At 70.7% G+C, this 16,610-nt stretch overlaps 2 protein-coding genes across 2 annotated transcripts; both read right to left on the bottom strand.

Annotated features, from left to right (window-relative positions):
* Positions 1 to 445: 445 nt before the first annotated feature.
* On the bottom strand, positions 446 to 4,308 carry ALDOC (aldolase, fructose-bisphosphate C). Its single transcript, XM_062592641.1, has 9 exons — positions 4,215 to 4,308; positions 3,303 to 3,422; positions 2,975 to 3,186; positions 2,806 to 2,860; positions 2,476 to 2,636; positions 2,118 to 2,201; positions 1,848 to 2,022; positions 1,558 to 1,757; positions 446 to 1,000 (listed from the first exon to the last, which is right to left on the bottom strand). The coding sequence occupies exons 2-9, from the start codon at positions 3,412 to 3,414 to the stop codon at positions 905 to 907; spliced, it is 1,095 nt and encodes a 364-aa protein (XP_062448625.1). The 5' UTR covers positions 3,415 to 3,422; positions 4,215 to 4,308; the 3' UTR covers positions 446 to 904.
* Positions 4,309 to 6,349: 2,041 nt separating this feature from the next.
* Positions 6,350 to 16,427, bottom strand: SPAG5 (sperm associated antigen 5). Its single transcript, XM_062592821.1, has 23 exons — positions 16,404 to 16,427; positions 15,662 to 15,757; positions 13,814 to 15,456; positions 13,509 to 13,701; positions 12,807 to 12,899; positions 12,319 to 12,453; positions 11,869 to 11,988; positions 11,482 to 11,574; positions 11,075 to 11,209; positions 10,788 to 10,881; positions 10,440 to 10,533; positions 10,225 to 10,306; positions 9,825 to 9,958; positions 9,320 to 9,485; positions 8,974 to 9,145; positions 8,446 to 8,517; positions 8,160 to 8,283; positions 7,752 to 7,863; positions 7,341 to 7,421; positions 7,116 to 7,259; positions 6,826 to 6,900; positions 6,642 to 6,722; positions 6,350 to 6,521 (listed from the first exon to the last, which is right to left on the bottom strand). The coding sequence occupies exons 1-23, from the start codon at positions 16,425 to 16,427 to the stop codon at positions 6,408 to 6,410; spliced, it is 4,077 nt and encodes a 1,358-aa protein (XP_062448805.1). The 3' UTR covers positions 6,350 to 6,407.
* Between the last annotated feature and the right edge of the window lie 183 nt (positions 16,428 to 16,610).

Genomic DNA, 16,610 nt, shown 5'->3' with positions numbered 1-16,610 from the left:
GACGGGCGGCCGGTAGCGCCCGTCAGCGTTCGCTACCCGCCTCGAGGGGGCGGGCCGTGGTCGCGCCGCCTCTACGGGTGCCGCGGAGGGACAGGCGGCGCCCGCGCAGGCGGCGGGTGGCACAGCGGGGCGGCTGTGCAGCGCCGAGCACCGCGCCGCGGGGGCCGCTGGGAACGGGAAGAGGGACAGGCACTGCCTCGGGGGGGGTTGTGAGGGGGTCCTTGCCCGCCCCGTGGCCTGTAGGAGGAGCGTGGCCGGCCCTGGAGCTCCGTAATGGGTGCGGGTGAGCTGAGGCCGGGCACAACTCGTTGCATGGGTGAGCGTGACGCATGGCAGGGCTGGGCTGCGGGGCAGCGCCGTAGTCCCTTGAGGACTGGAGCAGCTCGAGGAGGGGAGGACGCGCTCCTGGGGTCCGCCACGGCGACAGAGGAAGCGGAGGCGCGGCGCTGTCTCTACCGTTTATTCGTTGTTAGGCTATTTGGTACACAGGGTGCACACGCAGAACACAACACAGGCGGCGGGGGCTCCCTGGGCCACGGCGCCCCCGGGGGGGGGCAGCATCCACCGGGACTGCGAAGCTACGGCAGGGCAGGGGCACCCCCAGGCCTCCCCTCCTGCCCCCCACGCGGCCGGGCCTCCCGCCCCCCTGCCTCGCCGGAGCCCCTTGCCAAAGGGGCATCCGGGCGGCACCCTCCGGGGGCCGGGCGTCCAGGGCGCCCCGGCCTCCCCCTCCACGTTATCTGCGGACGCGGCGGCGTCGGGCCGGCCCACGGGGCGCACTCCCCTTCCCCTCCCCGCGTGGTGGCTCCTGGCGGCGGCTAGGGGTGGAAGCGGGGTGTGAGCGGTGGCGAGGATGGGGGGCCGGGGCGGGGGCCGGGGCGGGCCGGGGGCCCCCGGCCGGTGCTCAGTACGCGTGGTTGGCCACGTAGAGGGACTGCCCGGCGGCGCCCGACTCATCCCCGCTGCCCTCGTACTTGCCCAGCGCTGCCAGCCCGTTCACCTGCAGGAGAGAAACCCGTCAGCGGCCGCCAGCCCGCCGGGGGGCACGGCCCCTGGGGCCCGCGCGCTGCGGGCATGCAGCCCTCGCTGTCCCCCCTGCTCTGTGGGACGTGGGCCTCGGCGTCTCCCGTCACTCTGAGGGACATGGTCTCAGCACCCCCATCCCGTGGGGACACGACCCTCCCTGTCTCCCCTCACCCTGATAGATATGGCCTTCGGTGTCCCCCATTGCCCTATGGCACATGGCTTTTAATGTCCCCCATTCCATAGGGACACAGCTTTTGGTGTCCCCCATCACTCCATGGGACGTGGCTTTCGGTATCCTCCATCCCATTAGCGTCCCCGTTGCCCGGTGGGATTTGGCCATCAGTGTCCTCCGTCTCATGGGGACACAGCCCTTGCTGTCTCCTATCACCCCATGAGGCATAGCCCTCAATGTCCCCCATCGCCCCATGGAAACCTACCCCCTGGTGTCCCCCATCACCCTATGGCGACACAGCCCTCAGTGTCCCCCCTCTGACCCGTCCCCGAGCTGGCAGCTGCAGGCCACCCCATTACCTCGGCACGCTTGACAAACTCCTCGGTGGCGGCACTGGCGTTGTCCCGTTGCCCGCGCCAGGCGCTGAGCGCTGAGGCCTGCAGTGCCCGCCCATAGGAGAAGGTGAGGGCCCATGGCCGGGCCAGCGGGCATGTGTTGATGGCGTTGAGGTTGATGGAGGCCTCCTCCTCGCTCTGGCCTCCGGAGAGGAATGTGACGCCTGTGGAGAGCAGGGTTTCAGTGGTGAGGGGCCCTGCTGGAGTCCCCTAAAACCCCCATGACCCCTCCCATCTCTGCCACGTCCTGATACCTGGGACGGCCGGGGGGACAGTGCGGCGCAGAGCGGTGACAGTGGCCATGGCAATCTCCTCGGGGCTGTACTTGGTGGGGCAGGAGTGCCCGGGAGTCACCATGTTGGGCTTCAGCAGGGTCCCCTCCAGGTAGACATGGTGGTCGCTCAGCGCCTTGTACACGGCCGCCAGCACCTGGGGGGATACAGGTGGAAGGGAGGCCCCTGGCCTGGCACAGCATGGTCCAGGTCCCCCCCCCCCCCCCGTGCCCACCATGCTGCGCCCCTCACCTTCTCTGTCACATACTGGCACCGCTTGAGGTCGTGGTCACCATCTGGCAGGATCTCCGGCTCCACAATGGGCACGATGCCATTCTGCAAGGCACCGAGTGATGCCGTCACGGGGAGGGTCCTGGGCATCGCCCTGGCTGTGGGGCCCAGCAGGGTGATGCCTGGACCCGGGGGGCGATGCCCAGTCCCATGGGGCAATACCCAGCCCCGTGGACAGATGCCGAGCCTCGCAGGGCAATGCCTGTCCTCACAGAGTGATCATCTTCGTGGGCTGATGCCCATCCCAGTGCAACAATATGCATCCTTGTTGGTCCAGGTCTGGCCCCCTGGACAGACGGACTGCAGCCTGGGCGCGTACCTGCTGGCAGATGCTGGCGTAGCGGGCCAGCACGTTGGCGTTCTCCATGATGGCGAGGGCAGAGGGGGTGTTGTCACCAATTTTCAGCACGCAGCGCCACTTGGCGAAGTCAGCGCCATCCTTCTTGTACTGGGCGCAGCGCTCGGACAGCCCGTCCAGACCTGCGAGGTGGCCCGTCAGGGTGGTGCCCCAAACCTGGCACCCCCAAACCCAGCATGCACCCCCAGAACTGGCAGACAAACGCAGTACCTCCAGCCCCTGCACCCTAAATCTGGCACCTCCAGCCCTGACACCCCCAAACCAACACCCCAACCCTCCTGTGCTGCGTACCCTGAGTCGTGGTTTCACCATCGGTCCCAGCCAGGGGCACGACGCCCTTGTCCACCTGCAAAGGGAAGGCGAAGGTGGTGCTGAACCCCCGCCGAGTCCCCTCTTCAGCATCCTCCCCCACCCCACAGCCAGCGGCAAACAGCCGGTGCACCAGGGTCCCTCCACCCACCTTAATGCCCACGACGATGCCCTTGTCCTTGATCATCTGGACGAAGGGGGTCCCGTCGTCGGCCTTCTGGTACATGGTCTCGTGGAAGAAGATGACGCCACCGATGCACTTCTTCACCCGGCTGTCGGCGCTGAAGAGGACCTGGCGGTACAGCCGGCGGTTTTCCTCCGTGTTCTCCACCCCGATCTGGTTGAGGCGCTTGGCCATGCTCCCTACGGCAGCAGCACCCCCGTGAGCCCCCCGGCCGGGCAGGCCCGCGGGGGGGGGGGTGGTTTCGGGGAAAAGCAGGGAACAGCACCGGCGACGGGGCCAGCGGCCCCCGACCCACCTACGGACTCATCGGCGGCCAGGATGCCCTTGCCCGGGGCCACGATGCGCAGGGCGATGTCCGACAGCTCCTTCTTCTGCTCGGCCGTCAGCGCGGGGTACTGGTGCGTCATGGTGGGGCCTGCGCCGAGGCGGGGTTGAGCGGCGGGGGGCGGCGAGCGAGCACCCGCTCCCCGCCGCGGGCCCGGGCACCCTCGCGGCGGCCGGGGCTGCGGCGCGCGGCCCGGCCAGCCCCGCGGTGGGCTGCGTTACGTAAGCGGCGCCTGCTCGCGCGCCCCGCCGCCGCTCGGGCTCCGGCTCGGGCTCCGGCTCGGGCACGGCCTCGCGGAGGAGGCCGGGGAGCTCCCAGCCATTTTGCTGCCTGCTCGCCCGCCCCCAGCCCAGCCATCTTGAGGTGGCCCCGAATCCCGAGGGAAACCGGCCGCCCCGGGGACGGCGGCTCCCCCACCCACCCACCCACCCCCGAGGACGGCGATACTGGGGGGGGACGCGATGCCTGGGGCATGGCGATACCCCGGCCTGGCGATACCCACGGAGGACGGGGCTGCCCCGGGGATGGGGATGCCCTGGCCAAGGTGGCGCCGCGGGGGCAGTAATACACGGGGGGCCGGCGACACGCGGGGGGGGGGACGGGGACACCCCGGGGACGGCGACCCCCTGGGGGTGGTGCCCCGGGAACGGGATGCTCCGGGGACGGGATGCCCCGGGCACGGCGATGCCCTCGGTGGTGGTGGGGGGCGGACGGGACCCTGCCCGGGCACCGGGCGCAGCCACGTCTCCAGCGCCCTCCCGGTCCGGGGGGCTGCGCCCGTCCCGGCGCCCCCCGCCCGGCCGCCCCAGCGGCGCAGGGAGCCCCCTCCACCCCGTCGGAGCCCCCGGATCCCCCCAGCCGCCCCCCGCGGCTCCCCGTTACCGTGCAGGGCGGCGGCGGCGGCGGCGGCGGCGGCGGGCGCGGACTGCGGGCTGCGCGCTCCGGCCCCGCGGTAAATGCGCTGCGGTGCCGCAGAGCTACGTGACCGGCGGGGCGGGACGGGGCGGGCCTCGGGGCGGCACCCGCGCCGCCCGGCCCCCCCGGCCGCCCCGGCCCCCGGTAAGGAGCCCCCGGCACCCCCCGCCCGGCAGCCCCGGCCCCGGGCAGGGAGCCCCCCGGCACCCTCGGCCCCGAGCAGGGACCCCCCTCGCACCCCCCCGGCCCCAGAGCCCCATCACACCCCCTTGACACCCTCCGTTCCCATCAGGGATCCCCCCTCACACCCCACTGCCACCCCAACCCCGCGCAGGGACCCCCCCCCCGAGATCCTAGCACTGGGTGGAGACCCCTGTGACACCCTCTGTCACCCCAAACCCAGGCAGGGACCCCCCCCCCCGCCACCTCCCCACTACCCTCAGCCCATGACACCCCAGCCAGGGCAGGGACCCCATTGCCACCCGCTGTGGGGGACCCCGCTGCGCCACCCCATTGCCCTCTCCCACTGCCGGTGAGGCCCCTGCTGGACCACCCCACTGCCAGCCCCCCAGCTGCCATTGCTGGTGACCTGCCAGGCCAGGGACTGCACTGCCACCCCAGCCACAGGCAGGGACCCCACTGCCACAGTTAGGGGTCCCCAGTGCCCCCCCAGGCCCTGCTGGGGGCCCTAGCTGTGACCCTGCTGGGACAGAGACCCCCCACACCACCCCGCAGCTGTTACACCAGGGACATCAGCCAGGTCCCCTCCGCTGCCGGGGGCTGAGCCCCGCTGCCAAGAGCCCTGGGAGCGGAGCAGTGCAGGGGCTCCGGAGGGAAACCCGCCCCGCTGCAAGAGCCGCCCGGAGCCGGCGCGGGGACAATAGCCGTGTCCCTGCTCGCCCCACGGAGCTGGCAGGGGCGGCCGCCAAGGCCGAGCGCCGCCGAAGCCCCGCGCCGTAAAAGGAGGGCTCAGCACGCGCGCGGCCCTAATCCAAGGCCCCGCGGCGCTTCTCCCCCGCCTCATCCCAGAGCCAGGGCGCAGCACGGGGGTGCCCACAGCCAGCCCTGCGCCTCGGGAGGGGAGGGGGCTGCATCGTACCCAGCGCTGGGGGGGGGGGGGGGGGACACACCGTACCAGGGAGCAGTGCCGCATCCCTCCTGGGCACCCAGTCAGTAAAGGTGCCCGGCTAAACAGAGGTGCTGGCCTGGTTGCCAGGCCTGCGCCCGGGGTGCGGCGGAGGGCAGGGGAAGGTGATCGCTCTGCCCTGCGCAGCCCGCGGGGGAAACGGGCCGTTAAAAACCAGAGCGCTTGTCGGGAAGCAGCTATTTTGGGCCACGGCGGCGGCAGAGGGAGGCGCCGCGCAGCCCCCGCGCCAGACGGGAGCGCGGCCCCGGGGAGCATCCCTGGAGCTGGGAAGGGCGGGAGGGGGATCCCACGGGGGGGGGGGGGGGAACGAGGGGGCGCGGGGAGCTGCACCAGGAGCCCCCCGGGGAGCCCCCGCCCCCAGCGGGCCCTAGCGCCGAGGAGCAGGAGCTGGCAGAGCTCCCAGCTGGCAGCACTTATGCCCCTGCCCACGGCTGGAGCGGTGCACGAGCACTGCGGGGAGCCGGCCCCGGCCCTCCCCTCGGCTGCAGGATGAGGCCACCGCTCCCCTGCGGGCATGGGGCACCGAGGTGGGGGGGGGGGGAAATGCAGAGGGAATCTAGGCCAGGAGGAGGAGCGGGGGCCCCGGGCAGGGGAGCTGGGTCAGCCCGGGCACGTGGGGCTGCTGCCGGGAGCCGTGGGACGGCGGCGCCCGGCGGAGAGCGGGCCCGGTTCCGGCGGCGCTGGCGGAAGGCGGCAGCCCCAGCCAAGGAGAGGAGGCGGCGAGGGCGGAAGGGAGGGGGCCGTGCGCACGCCGGGGCTGAGTCAGTGCGGCCCTGGAGCTGTGCCCGCAGCCCCGGGACGGGTGCGGGTGCGGAGCAGGACGGGCCGGTGCAGGCGGCTGAGGACGAGTTGCCGCCGGCCCGCCCGGCGCTCGCAGTCCCAGGGCCGTCCCCACCCACGGGGTGCAGCCGGCACTTCCTCCACGCGTCCAGCCACCAGGCAGGGGAAAGGCTAACAAACTTTACTCAATAAATAATTACATCGTTAAGAACCGGAGCATTTCATGCTACAGGCTATAGCAGGTCCACAGAGTCCCTGCTGCCGCTGGCCGGCTTCAGGCCCAGGTATCGGAGCAGGCTGCGGAGCTCCTGGGAGCCTGCTGCCGCCTCGGGGATGGACGACAGGACCTGGGGACGACAGCGGCATTAGCGATCGACGGGGTTGGAGAAAAGGCTGGTGCTGGAAGGGAGAGGGGCCTGGCTGTCGCACAAGCTGAGACCTCTGTCCTTGCCGGCTGCCAGCCTCACCTCTCTCATCTTCTCCTGCATCTCCTCCTGGTTCCTCAGCCCCTTCTGCGCATGGCAGAGCCTCAGCTCCAGGCCTCGAATCTGGTGGTAGATGCCTGTCAGGAGCCTGCCCAGAGAGGGCAGAGACCAGCCCAGGTAGGAGACTAGCACCACCCCAGCCCCCAAGGCGAGGAGCCCGAGGTACCTGCTCCAGGTACTTGTTTGAGAGCAGCGAGCTTTCATCCTCTTTCTCCAGGAGCAGCAGCCGCAGTTTGTCCACCTGCCAACAGAGCAAGAGCAGCTGAGAGCGAGCCGTCGGCTCGGGGAGGCTTCCAGCTGCACGGTGCCGGCCAAGCAGCTGTTTGCCCATCCGGCCTGGTCCTTGCACCAGCTTGAGGAGCACGGCTTGGGGCAGACCCCGTCCCATGCATGCTCAAGAGCGTCGGGCACCCAGGGAGCCCCACGGCCTCACCTCCTGCCGCCCCACGGCCTCACCTCCTGCCGCAGCAGCACTCGCTCCTGGACGCAGGCAGCATCCACCTTGGGCTCCTGCCCTCGCAGTTCCTCCCACAGCACCTTGGCCTCCGTCTCGGCACGCTGGAGCGAGCGCTTCAGCTGGGAGACCTCTCCCTTCAGCCTCTGGAGAGCGGAGGAGATGCTGAGACTGGCCCTACGGCCGGCACTTACCCGTATGGGGCCCTCCCAGGGCCCCCCACGCACCATGACTTCCCCACTCTTGTCGATGAGTTGCAGCATCTTCTCTTCCTGCTGTTTCACAACGTCCTGCAGCTCCTTCTCGTTCTGCGGAGAGAAGCAGCGGCGTCAGGCCAGGCCTCCTCCAGGCCAGCAATGCCTGGCCCGTGGCAGGCGAGCCCTGCACGGGCTGGGGGCCATGCACGGCCCCTGCAGCAGGGCCACGGCCATCCCACTGCGGGGCCCGGCTCAGCAGCACGGCTGCCCCCAAACGGGTGGGAGTGGGTTTCCTGCATTCGAGAAGGTTAGATCAGCCCCGAGTACCCGCGGGGCACAGAAAGAGCCAGTTACCCAGATTCTCCGTGTCCTAGATCAGCGCCCGTCCCAGTTTGGCTCTGCCCTGGAGTGAGTGCTGGCCCACTTCTGGCACCGGCTCACCTGTAGCTTGCCCCTCAAGGCCTTGTTCAGCTTGGCGATGGTGGCGGCCTGGGCGTCTGTCTTCTCCTGGCTCTCGGCAGTCACCATCTCCAGCCTCAGGTGCAGGTTGGAGCTGCGAGAGGACAGCAAGGCTGGGTGGATGAGGACCCCAGCCAAGCACAGTGTGCCTGGCACCACACATCACATCCCTTCTGGAGCGTCTCACCAGCCCCACACGGAGCCTGGGGGAGGACAACTCTCACCCCAGCCAGCTGGGGGGCTGGAGAGAGCCTGCTCGAGATGGGCCCTCCTTGAGAGCCAGGGCAGATGCCACATGGAGCTGCCCCAAGGACAGGATGTGCCTGCCACAGCCGTGCTGGTGCCCAGCCAGCTGCCAGCCCTCGACTCGAGCCCCCACTAAAAACTCACATCTCCGTCTGCAGCGCCTCGAACTCGCTCTGCTCCAGCTCCTGGACGCGGGAGCTCAGCGCAGCAAGGTCAGAGACGGCGGTCCTCAGCTCCCTCACACTCTCCAGCAGGCCGTCCTCGGGCTCTGCAGGCACGGCAGAGGCTCGCGGGCGGCACAGAGGGGACAGGGAGGCCAGCAGGGAGAGCGCTGCACTGCCCCCAGCGCGGGACCGAGCCGGCACGGGGACAGGCCTGCGGCTAGGGAGCAGATGCCTGCAGGGATGGGGAGGGCGACGGGCACCAGTACCTCTTTGCTTTGGTGTAGAGGCAGGTTCGACCCTGGTAAACGCGCTCCCGCCTCCGGTGGCTTCGTCGGCATCTGCGAGAGGAGAGGGCAGAGGCGCTGCGCACAGCCCCGTGCGCTGCATGCGGCGCAGCCAGCCCCGAGAGCAGCTCCCCGGGGCGCGGGTTGCTCGGAGGAGACCGTTCCAGCCCGGGGAGCAAAAGCACCCCGGGACGCTCCCCCCGGGGTGGTTTCAGCCCTTGCAGTTTGTGGCTGACTTTGAGAGCTGCAGCCCAGGGCAAGCGCGGCACACCAGGTTTCACCTCCAGACGCAGCCGCGATCCAAAGCGGGCTGAAATCCGGTTGCCCCGAAGTAAAAGCCACGAGACCCACAGCAGCAAAGGACATGGGGAGAGCACCAGGATCTCCTCCCCCGGCACCAGAGTAAGACACACCCCAAGCACAGGGCAGGAGCTGCCACCAGGCCCTAAAGCAACGCCCGTCCCTGTACAGGGGACCCCTCCTGGCATCCAAACAGCGGGTGCAGCTCACCTTTCCCTGCTGCTGCTTTTAAGACGCTGCCCACGAAGGAGTCCCCGGCGCGGTACGGCGTGCGGCACGCCGGCGTGCGGCAGGCGGGGGTCCATGCGCCGCGGGGCGTCTGCCAGCCCGGCGTCCGCGGGGCTGGGGTCCAGGCTCTGCTTCTCGACGGGGCGCTGTCATCCTTTGGAGGGGAGGCAGAGCACGGGCCCGGAGGGCAGCTCACAACAGCTCCGCGCTGCCCCAGTGAGCAGCGGCCTCGGGGAAGCCACGGGGCAGAGGCACGGATGTCTGATTGCAGGGGAGCAGATCACCCCCCCACCCACCACCACCCCCCTCCCCAGGGCAGGGCTCCTACCCCCTCTTGCAGGGCAGCTCTGAGACAGTCGGCGAGGTCCTGCAGCCTCATCTTGCTCTCGGCGATGTCCGCAGAGCACTGTGAGACCTTGGCCCTCTTGAGCTGCAGGTCCTGGAGCTCGGCCTTCGTGCTCTCCAGCTCCCTGCAGAGAGCAGCCTGCTCTTCCCTGCGGGAGGGCGGCAGGGTCAGCGGGAGCAGCGTTCCCCCTGCTTGGGAGGGGGCAGGGACGTTTTCCAGGCCTGCCTCCCATTGCAACCCGGTGTGGGGGGGAGTGGGGGATCAAACCCCACAGCTGCAGATGACAACAGGTCTGACGTTTTCCAAGTCAGAGCGAGGAGACGAAGGCTGATGGATTTACCCACAGCCTCTTCCCCACCAGGTAACTGTGCTCAGCTGCAGCGGCAGAGACCGTACAGCCGTTCCCCCTCTCCCCGCCTTCCTCGAGAAGGGACTCGATTTCTCAAAACTGCTGGGTTTAAGCAGGGACAGCGAGGGCGGGCCGTACTGCAGGCACTGGTGCGAGTCCTTCAGCTCCTCGTGCTGCAGGCTGCGCTCCCGCAGGACGGCCAGCGTGGACTTCAGCTTGGCCTCTGCCTCCATCAGCTGCGTGCGGGACATGCGGTTCTCCTGGTCGATGAACTGCGGAGGAGGAGCACGGCTGTGAGCGCCGGGCGCGAGACCGAGGGGGCAGCACCCGCCCGGCCGGCGGAGCGGCGGCGCCCCGGGAGCCATTGCAGGGTACGAGGGAGAGCAGCTCTACGTGCAGGATGTCACTGACCCACCCCCCCGCCGCGGGAGGAGGGCTAATCCCGCTTCCTGGCCGGCTGCCACGCTTTCAGGAGGCCACGGCAGCATTACTCAGCGAGGAGCATGTGACAGCCGCAGTCAGCCTCAGGCGCTCCTACCTCCCGGCACTCCGTCATCTCCCGCAGCTCCTGGCACAGCCCGTCTCGCTCCCGCTGCAGGGCGTCCCTCTCCCTCGCCAGCCTGGCGGCGAAAGGACGCCGTGCCAACGAGGCCCAAAGCAGGTAGGACAGCTTGGGGCAAAGCGGAGCCGGGGCTGGGGCTGTCCCCCCCGCCCCGCTCTGCCCCGGATGCCGAGGTTCACGCTCGGACCCACCAGGCTGCCTCCTCCCTGGAGTCCTCGTTCTCCTGCCGCAGCGCGTCCCGCTCCTGCTGCAGGCCGGCCAGCTCCTTCATCTGGCTGCTCAGGTCTGCAACGAGGCACAGCACGAGCACTGAGAGCGAAGCAAGGGAAGGAGGAGGAACCCCTGTTCCTCCGGCCCCGGGATGCGTCCGAGGGGGACCCCGGTACCAGGCCCAGGAGAGGGCCGTTTCCCGCAGCCGCTGCGCAGAGACAACTGCCTTGCTCAGTTCAGCCTGGCAGAGCCACGTCCGCAGGGACGAGGGCAGGCAGGGCAGCCCGAGGGCAGCTCCGGCTTCCCTCGCCAGCTCCGGGTGCCCATACCTGCACTGAGGCGTGAGTTGGCCACCGTCAGCTGCTCGACCTGAGCCACCGAGTCCTGCAGTGCCCCCAATGCCTCCTCCAGCTGCCGGGAGGCCTGCAGAGACACCGTGCACATCTCCACTGCCCATACACTGGCTGCACCAACACCTGCTTCGCCCTCCAGCTGTGCTTTGAGTAGCTCACATGCTCTCCACCCTCCGGGACCTTCCCACCCCCCATCCCTCCATCCCCTATGGGGACAGCCAGCCAGCAGAGCAGTGTCCCAGATGCCCGTGGAATCCCACTACCTCCTCCCTAGCTTGATGGGCTTCATCTGCTCGCTGCCTCATGGCGTCCCGCTCCTCCAGACAGCTCTGCAGCTTGCCAGGCACGCTCTGCAGCATGGCCTTGCACCGGGACACCAGGGACCTCACTTGGTCTCGCTGCAAGAGAAGAGGGTGCCCTGAGGATGAGGGCTGCCCTGACAGCCTCGGAGCCCAGATGTCATGGCCGCACACGCCTGCCAGAGGCTGTAGTGCCCCACTGCGTGACCAGAGATGGTCGCAGCTTGGGGACGGCTCTAACCAGCCAGGCTGATCTTGGCATCCAGAGCACAAAGTGCTCTGAGATGGACCGAAGTGGTGCCAGCCCGAACTGCTTGCCGCCGGGGAAGCAAGGCGCTGTGCTCGGAGCCCACCGCCGGGACACCTCTCACCTCCTCGCCCAGGGCCCTCCTTTCCCCCCGCAGGTTTTCAAAGGTGACGTCTATGAATTCCCGGAAGGGCTGGGACTCAGCAGCCAGAGATGCCTGTGAACAAGAGAAGAGTCAGTGCTGCTGGGACGGAGTAGCCACTTCGCGTCAAACAACTGCAGCAGGAAGTAAACACCAACCCCGAGGTCAGATCTGCTGCAGCAGCAGCGCTGAGAAACCTCTCCAGCAGACCCAAGCCGGTCACAGGCTGTCGCTTACAGCGGCAACCAGCGCCCAAGCCCACCAAGTGGCAGATGCGCCCGCAGAGCTGGGACCCAGCCCAGGCCGGGGGCCCTGCAGCCACCCCAGGGACCGCCGGGGAGGCAACCGGACGCACTGCCCGTTCGGTACCTGCTGGTCGATGGTCTCTGCCAGCAGCGTGCCCAGCTCTCTCTGGGAGGCCAGGCTTTGCTCCCGCATGCTGATCTGCGTGGTGGCGTGGGAGCGGAAGGCCTCCAGAAAGCGATCTCCCTGCAGAGGGACAGATGTGGCACTGAACACGGACCCGCGACCCAGTTTCACGCGAAGGGCAGCTCCCGGCACCAGCCGGCCGAGCTGCCAGGAGCTGCCTTCCCCCACGCTCTGCTAGAGCCCGGGCTCTCGCTCCTGCCGTGGCAAGGTCGAGCCCTGAGCCAAAGAGCCACAAGCCCGCCCAGCCTAGCAGGGCCACCCTGGGCACCACTGGCACCTGGAGGGACCTTCCCTCCCCAGGGCTGGCAGATGCGGGACACCTCGACCAAGGGACGGGGCCCTGGGGCAGCAGAGCCCACGCACGGATGCTGCAGCAGGCCATCCCGCTACCTCCTCCTTGGCTCGAAGGGCTTCGTCCGCTCGCCGCCCCGCGGCGTCCCGCTCCTCCAGGCAGCTCCGCAGCTTGCCGGGCACGCTCTGCAGCACGGCCTTGCACCGGGCCGCCACGCTCCTCAGCTGCTCGCGCTGCGAGAGACGAGAGCAGCCTGAGAAGAGCCGAGCTCGGCGCCGAGACGCACGCGGCAGCTTACGGCCGCGCGTGTCCGCAGCGCCGGGGCCCCCCCGCCCGCGTCCCCAGGCCATCGAGCCGGGCCACGGGGAACAGACAGATCCGGCGGCCTCCGGGCACCGCCGGCGGCCGCAGCCCCAGAAAGCCCCGCGCAAAGCCCGTCCGGGTGGTTTGGGTTCACATCTGCCACGCAGCTCCCAGCAGCGGCTCCGCCAGCCCGCGCCCCCGCCACCGGCACCCGGAGAGGGGCGAAAGGCCGGGCCGAAGGCAGGCTGCCGCGCGGGCCGGCCGGCCGGCGAGCGGGGCTCACCTCCCGGGCCAGGGCTCCCCGATCGTCCCGCAGGCTCCCGAGAGCGGCGTCCGCCAGGCCCCGAAACAGGAGGCACTGCTCAGCCCAGGCGCTCTGCGGGCGAGACGAGGGCGCCGGCGCTCGCACCGCGCTCCCGGGGCCGGCGCGGGCACGGCTGTGCATGCGCGCACACCTGCCCGGCCGAGGCCCCGCGCGCCGGCCGCCGAGACGCACCGTCCCCTGGGCGGCCCGCTCCAGCTCCCGCTGCAGCTCCCGCTCGGACGCCCGCTGCCGCTGCAGAGCCTCGGTTTTCCCCCGCAGCTCCACGTAGAGGTTGCGGTAGATCTCCTCCTCCTAACGGGCGGCAGGGCAGGACAGAGCGGGCTTTGCACCAGCCCTGAGGTTTGGCAAGCGCTCCCCAGCCGCGCTGTCGCCCGTCCTTCCCCGGCGCAGGTTGCCCGCTGCGCCGGGGGTAGCTGACTGCCACATTCCCCCTCCCCCCCAAAAAAAGGGTTCGTATTCAGCAAAGTCATCGGGTTCAGCAGGGCGACCAGCACGCAGCCAGGCGCGATAACGAGGAGAGGCGGCTGGCGCGGCGGCAGCCCGGCGTGCACGCACGCGCCCGCGTCCCCGCTCGCCCCGCTTTGCTTCCGCTCCACTTGCGCCCGGCCGCCGTCACGGCTCAAAGCCCTCTCGGGGCGTCACCCCGGCGCAGCCCCGTACCCCTTCGGGGTGGGTGACATCTGTCTGGGCGAACGCGTCCCTCTGCTCGGCCGGCCCCACGCCGGGCAGCGGCCGCCGGCTCTCCTGCCAGCCGCGCAGCTGCAGCGAGAGCGCCTCGATGATGATGAGGGTGCTCTCCAGCCGCCCCTCCAGCTCCGCTCGCGGCAGGGACTTCAGCTGCTCCCGGGGACAGCTGGGGAAGGACAGACGCCTGAGGGCCCACGGCAGGGGCACCCCACGGGTGGGTGGCCTGCCAAGAGGGGTGGCTCCGGGAAGGCACCTCCTGGGGCTGCGCGGGGACTTACTGCCAGAGCAGACAGTCTGTTTCGGCAGCGCTGTCCTTGGCGCGAGCAGGCCCATCCGCAGACGTGTTGATGCTCCTCTCCAGCAGGTCCCGCGGGGTCATGAAGGTCCCGGTGGCCACAGTGGGCACGGGGGTGATGCTGGTGCCAGCATCCTGCTGCAGCACGGGCAGGGGCAGGCTTTGCCGCAGGGACTCCAGCAGGGACGAGGAGTTGAGGCTCTTCTCCAGCCATGCCAGTGGCATCATCCAGGACACAGCACTCAGGGCCAGCTCAGGCGAGGGGACAAGGGTGGCCGCTGGCTCTGGCCCTGCGGGCTCCAACTCCTCTACCTTGGTGGGCGAGGGCTCAGGGGGGGCCTGCCCCGGAGGGGAGGGGGCTGGCGACGCAGCACCCCTGGAGGTGCCTTTGCAGGGTGCCAGGCTGGAATCCCCATGGCTGCCTGGGGGCTCGGATGCCACCAGGCTGCAGGAGAGGCTGACGGGCGCTGTGGGGCTGCTGGTGAGGTCAGTGAGTGCCACTCGCCACCCATGGAAGGGGGCTTCCTGTGGGGTGGAGCTGGTGCCGGGGGACCCCAGGCTGCAGGACGCTGGGGTAGCGCTGCCAGGGGAACCCAGTGCGATGCTGCCACAGGGCCTTGGGGTATAGAGTCCTAAGGGGGTACTGTTGGGGGGCTCCAGGCTGCAGGGCCCCAGGGTGGTGCTCTCAGGGGGCTCCAGGCTGCAGGGACCTGGTGTGGTGCTGCTGGGGGGCTCCAGGCTGCAGGGACCTGGTGTGGTGCTCTCAGGGGGCTCCAGGCTGCAGGGCCCCAGGGTGGTGCTCTCAGGGGGCTCCAGGGCACTTGGCCCTGGGGTGGCACTGCTAAGGGGCTCCAGGCTGCAGGGACCTGGCGCTGCACTGCTGGGGGGCTCCAGGCTGCAGGAAACCAGGGTGGCACTGTCGGGGGGCTCCAGGCTGCAGGGACCTGGTGCTGCGCTGCTGTGGGGCTCCAGACTGCTGGGGGGCTCCAGGGCACTTGGCCCTGGGGTGGCACTGCTAAGGGGCTCCAGGCTACAGGGCCTCAGAGGCACACTCTCAGGGGGCTCCAGGCTGCAGGGACCTGGGGTGGCACTGCCGGGGAGCTCCAGGCTGCAGGGCCTCAGAGGCACACTCTCAGGAGTGCTGGGGGGCTCCAGGGTGCAGGGACCTGGTGCGGCGCTGCTGTGGGGCTCCAGGGTGCTTGGCCCCAGGGGGGAGCTTGCAAGGGGCTCCAGGGCCCTGGTGCTACCAGGGGGCTGCAGGATGGCACTGCTGGGGGGCTCTGGGCTGCAGAGCCCCAGGGTGGTGCTGCCAGAGGGCCCCAGAGTGCACGGCACTGCGGTGACACTGCTGAGGGGTCCCAGGGTGGTACTGCCAGGAGACCCCGGGGTGCATGGCCCCAAGGGCATACTGCTGGAGGGCCCTGGGGTGGTGCTGCCAGGGGACCCTGGGGTGCACAACCCCAGGGGGATGCTGCTACTGGTGGGCCCTAGGGTGGTGCTGCCAGGGGACCCTGGGGTGCACAACCCCAGGGGGATGCTGCTGGGGGGGCCTGGGGTGTACAGCCTTGGGGGAATGCTGCCAGGGGGCCCCGGGGTGCACGGTCCCGGACTGGTGCCATCATGGTCCTGCAGGACATGGTAGGAGTGGATGTCAGGGCTGCCCCAAAGCCCCCCAGCTCCCCACCTCAGCACCTCCAGCTGACCCCCTGCTACCCCCAGTGCCCCGCTGCCCCCTCCCCAGTACAGCCTGCCTCCCCCAACTTTTACCCCCCCTCCTCCCCCCCCTTGCCCTGGCCTCCCCCCACCCCCGGCTCCCCCCGGCCCTGCCCACCTTGAGCCGCAGGCGATGCAGCAGCGGCGTCAGGCAGGTTCGCTCGGCGCCCGGCTGCAGCCGCAGCTCCCGCAGCGGGGCGCGCCCGGGCCGCGCCTGCGGCACCGCCGTCACGGGGGCCCCGCGCCCCCCGGGCACGGGACCCCTCCGCCCCCGGGCACCCCGCCCCGGGGCCCTATCCCGCCGCCGCCGCCGCACTGGCTCTACCAGCCCTAGGCTTCACCAGCGCCTCCATACCGGGACCCCCCAGCTCGGGCACCGGGACTCGCCGCCCACCTCCCCCCCTCAACACACACACCCCCGAGCACTCCCGGCACCGGGACCACCTCCAGGGCGGCTCTACCGACGCTACAGCCTTCCTCCCACCGCCACACCGGGCCCCCCCGCCCGCGGGGGCCCCCAGCGCCCCACCGGGACCGGCCCTGCAGGGAAGGATCATCGTGTCCTCCCACCCCAGGGCCTCCCCGCGCCGCCGCCGCACCGGGACGGGCCCCACCGGGATGGGTACCCCCCCCTTCTACCAGGGCCTCTCCCCCCCCCCATCGGGGCCTCCCCGCGCCGCCGCCGCACCGGGACCGGGACCGGCCCCGGCCCCACCGGGATGCGTACCCCCCCCCCCCCACACACACACACACCGGGGCCTCCCCACGCCGCCACCGCCGCTGCACCGGGTCCACCCATCCCCGGGGCTCCCCAGCACCAGGACCCCCCCCCCGGGGCTCCCCGGCACCGGGGCACTCACGGCGGGCGGCTGCGCAGCCCGCATGGTCCCGTCCCGTCCCGTCCCGGCCGCCGCTGCCCCGCGCGCCGCCGCCGCCGGGGCCCGTTTGAAATCCACGCGCGGCTCCCATTGGCTGCGCCGCCCCCGCGTCACCGCGCCGGGGCCGGCGCTGGGGGCGGGGCCGGCGCTGGGGGCGGGGCCGGCGCTGGGGGCGGGGCCGCGGGGCAA

The sequence above is a fragment of the Rhea pennata genome, chromosome 20 (assembly GCF_028389875.1).
Source record: "Rhea pennata isolate bPtePen1 chromosome 20, bPtePen1.pri, whole genome shotgun sequence".
NCBI classification, from domain to species: Eukaryota; Metazoa; Chordata; class Aves; order Rheiformes; family Rheidae; genus Rhea; species Rhea pennata.
The sequence above is the reverse complement of the archived record's forward strand: the minus strand, read 5'-3'. Positions and strand labels throughout refer to the sequence as shown.

Excerpts from the sequence above, each read along its gene's own strand:
- ALDOC (XM_062592641.1), bottom strand. The coding sequence starts at position 3,414 with ATGACGCACCAGTACCCCGCGCTGACGGCCGAGCAGAAGAAGGAGCTG. Across the intron at positions 2,861-2,974 it reads GCATCGTCGTGGGCATTAAG|GTGGACAAGGGCGTCGTGCC; the intron begins GTGGGTGGAGGG and ends TTCCCTTTGCAG. Across the intron at positions 1,001-1,557 it reads AGTTTGTCAAGCGTGCCGAG|GTGAACGGGCTGGCAGCGCT; the intron begins GTAATGGGGTGG and ends TCTCTCCTGCAG.
- SPAG5 (XM_062592821.1), bottom strand. The coding sequence starts at position 16,427 with ATGCGGGCTGCGCAGCCGCCCGCC. Across the intron at positions 9,959-10,224 it reads AGATGACGGAGTGCCGGGAG|TTCATCGACCAGGAGAACCG; the intron begins GTAGGAGCGCCT and ends CCTCCTCCGCAG. Across the intron at positions 6,901-7,115 it reads GAGTGCTGCTGCGGCAGGAG|GTGGACAAACTGCGGCTGCT; the intron begins GTGAGGCCGTGG and ends CTCTGTTGGCAG.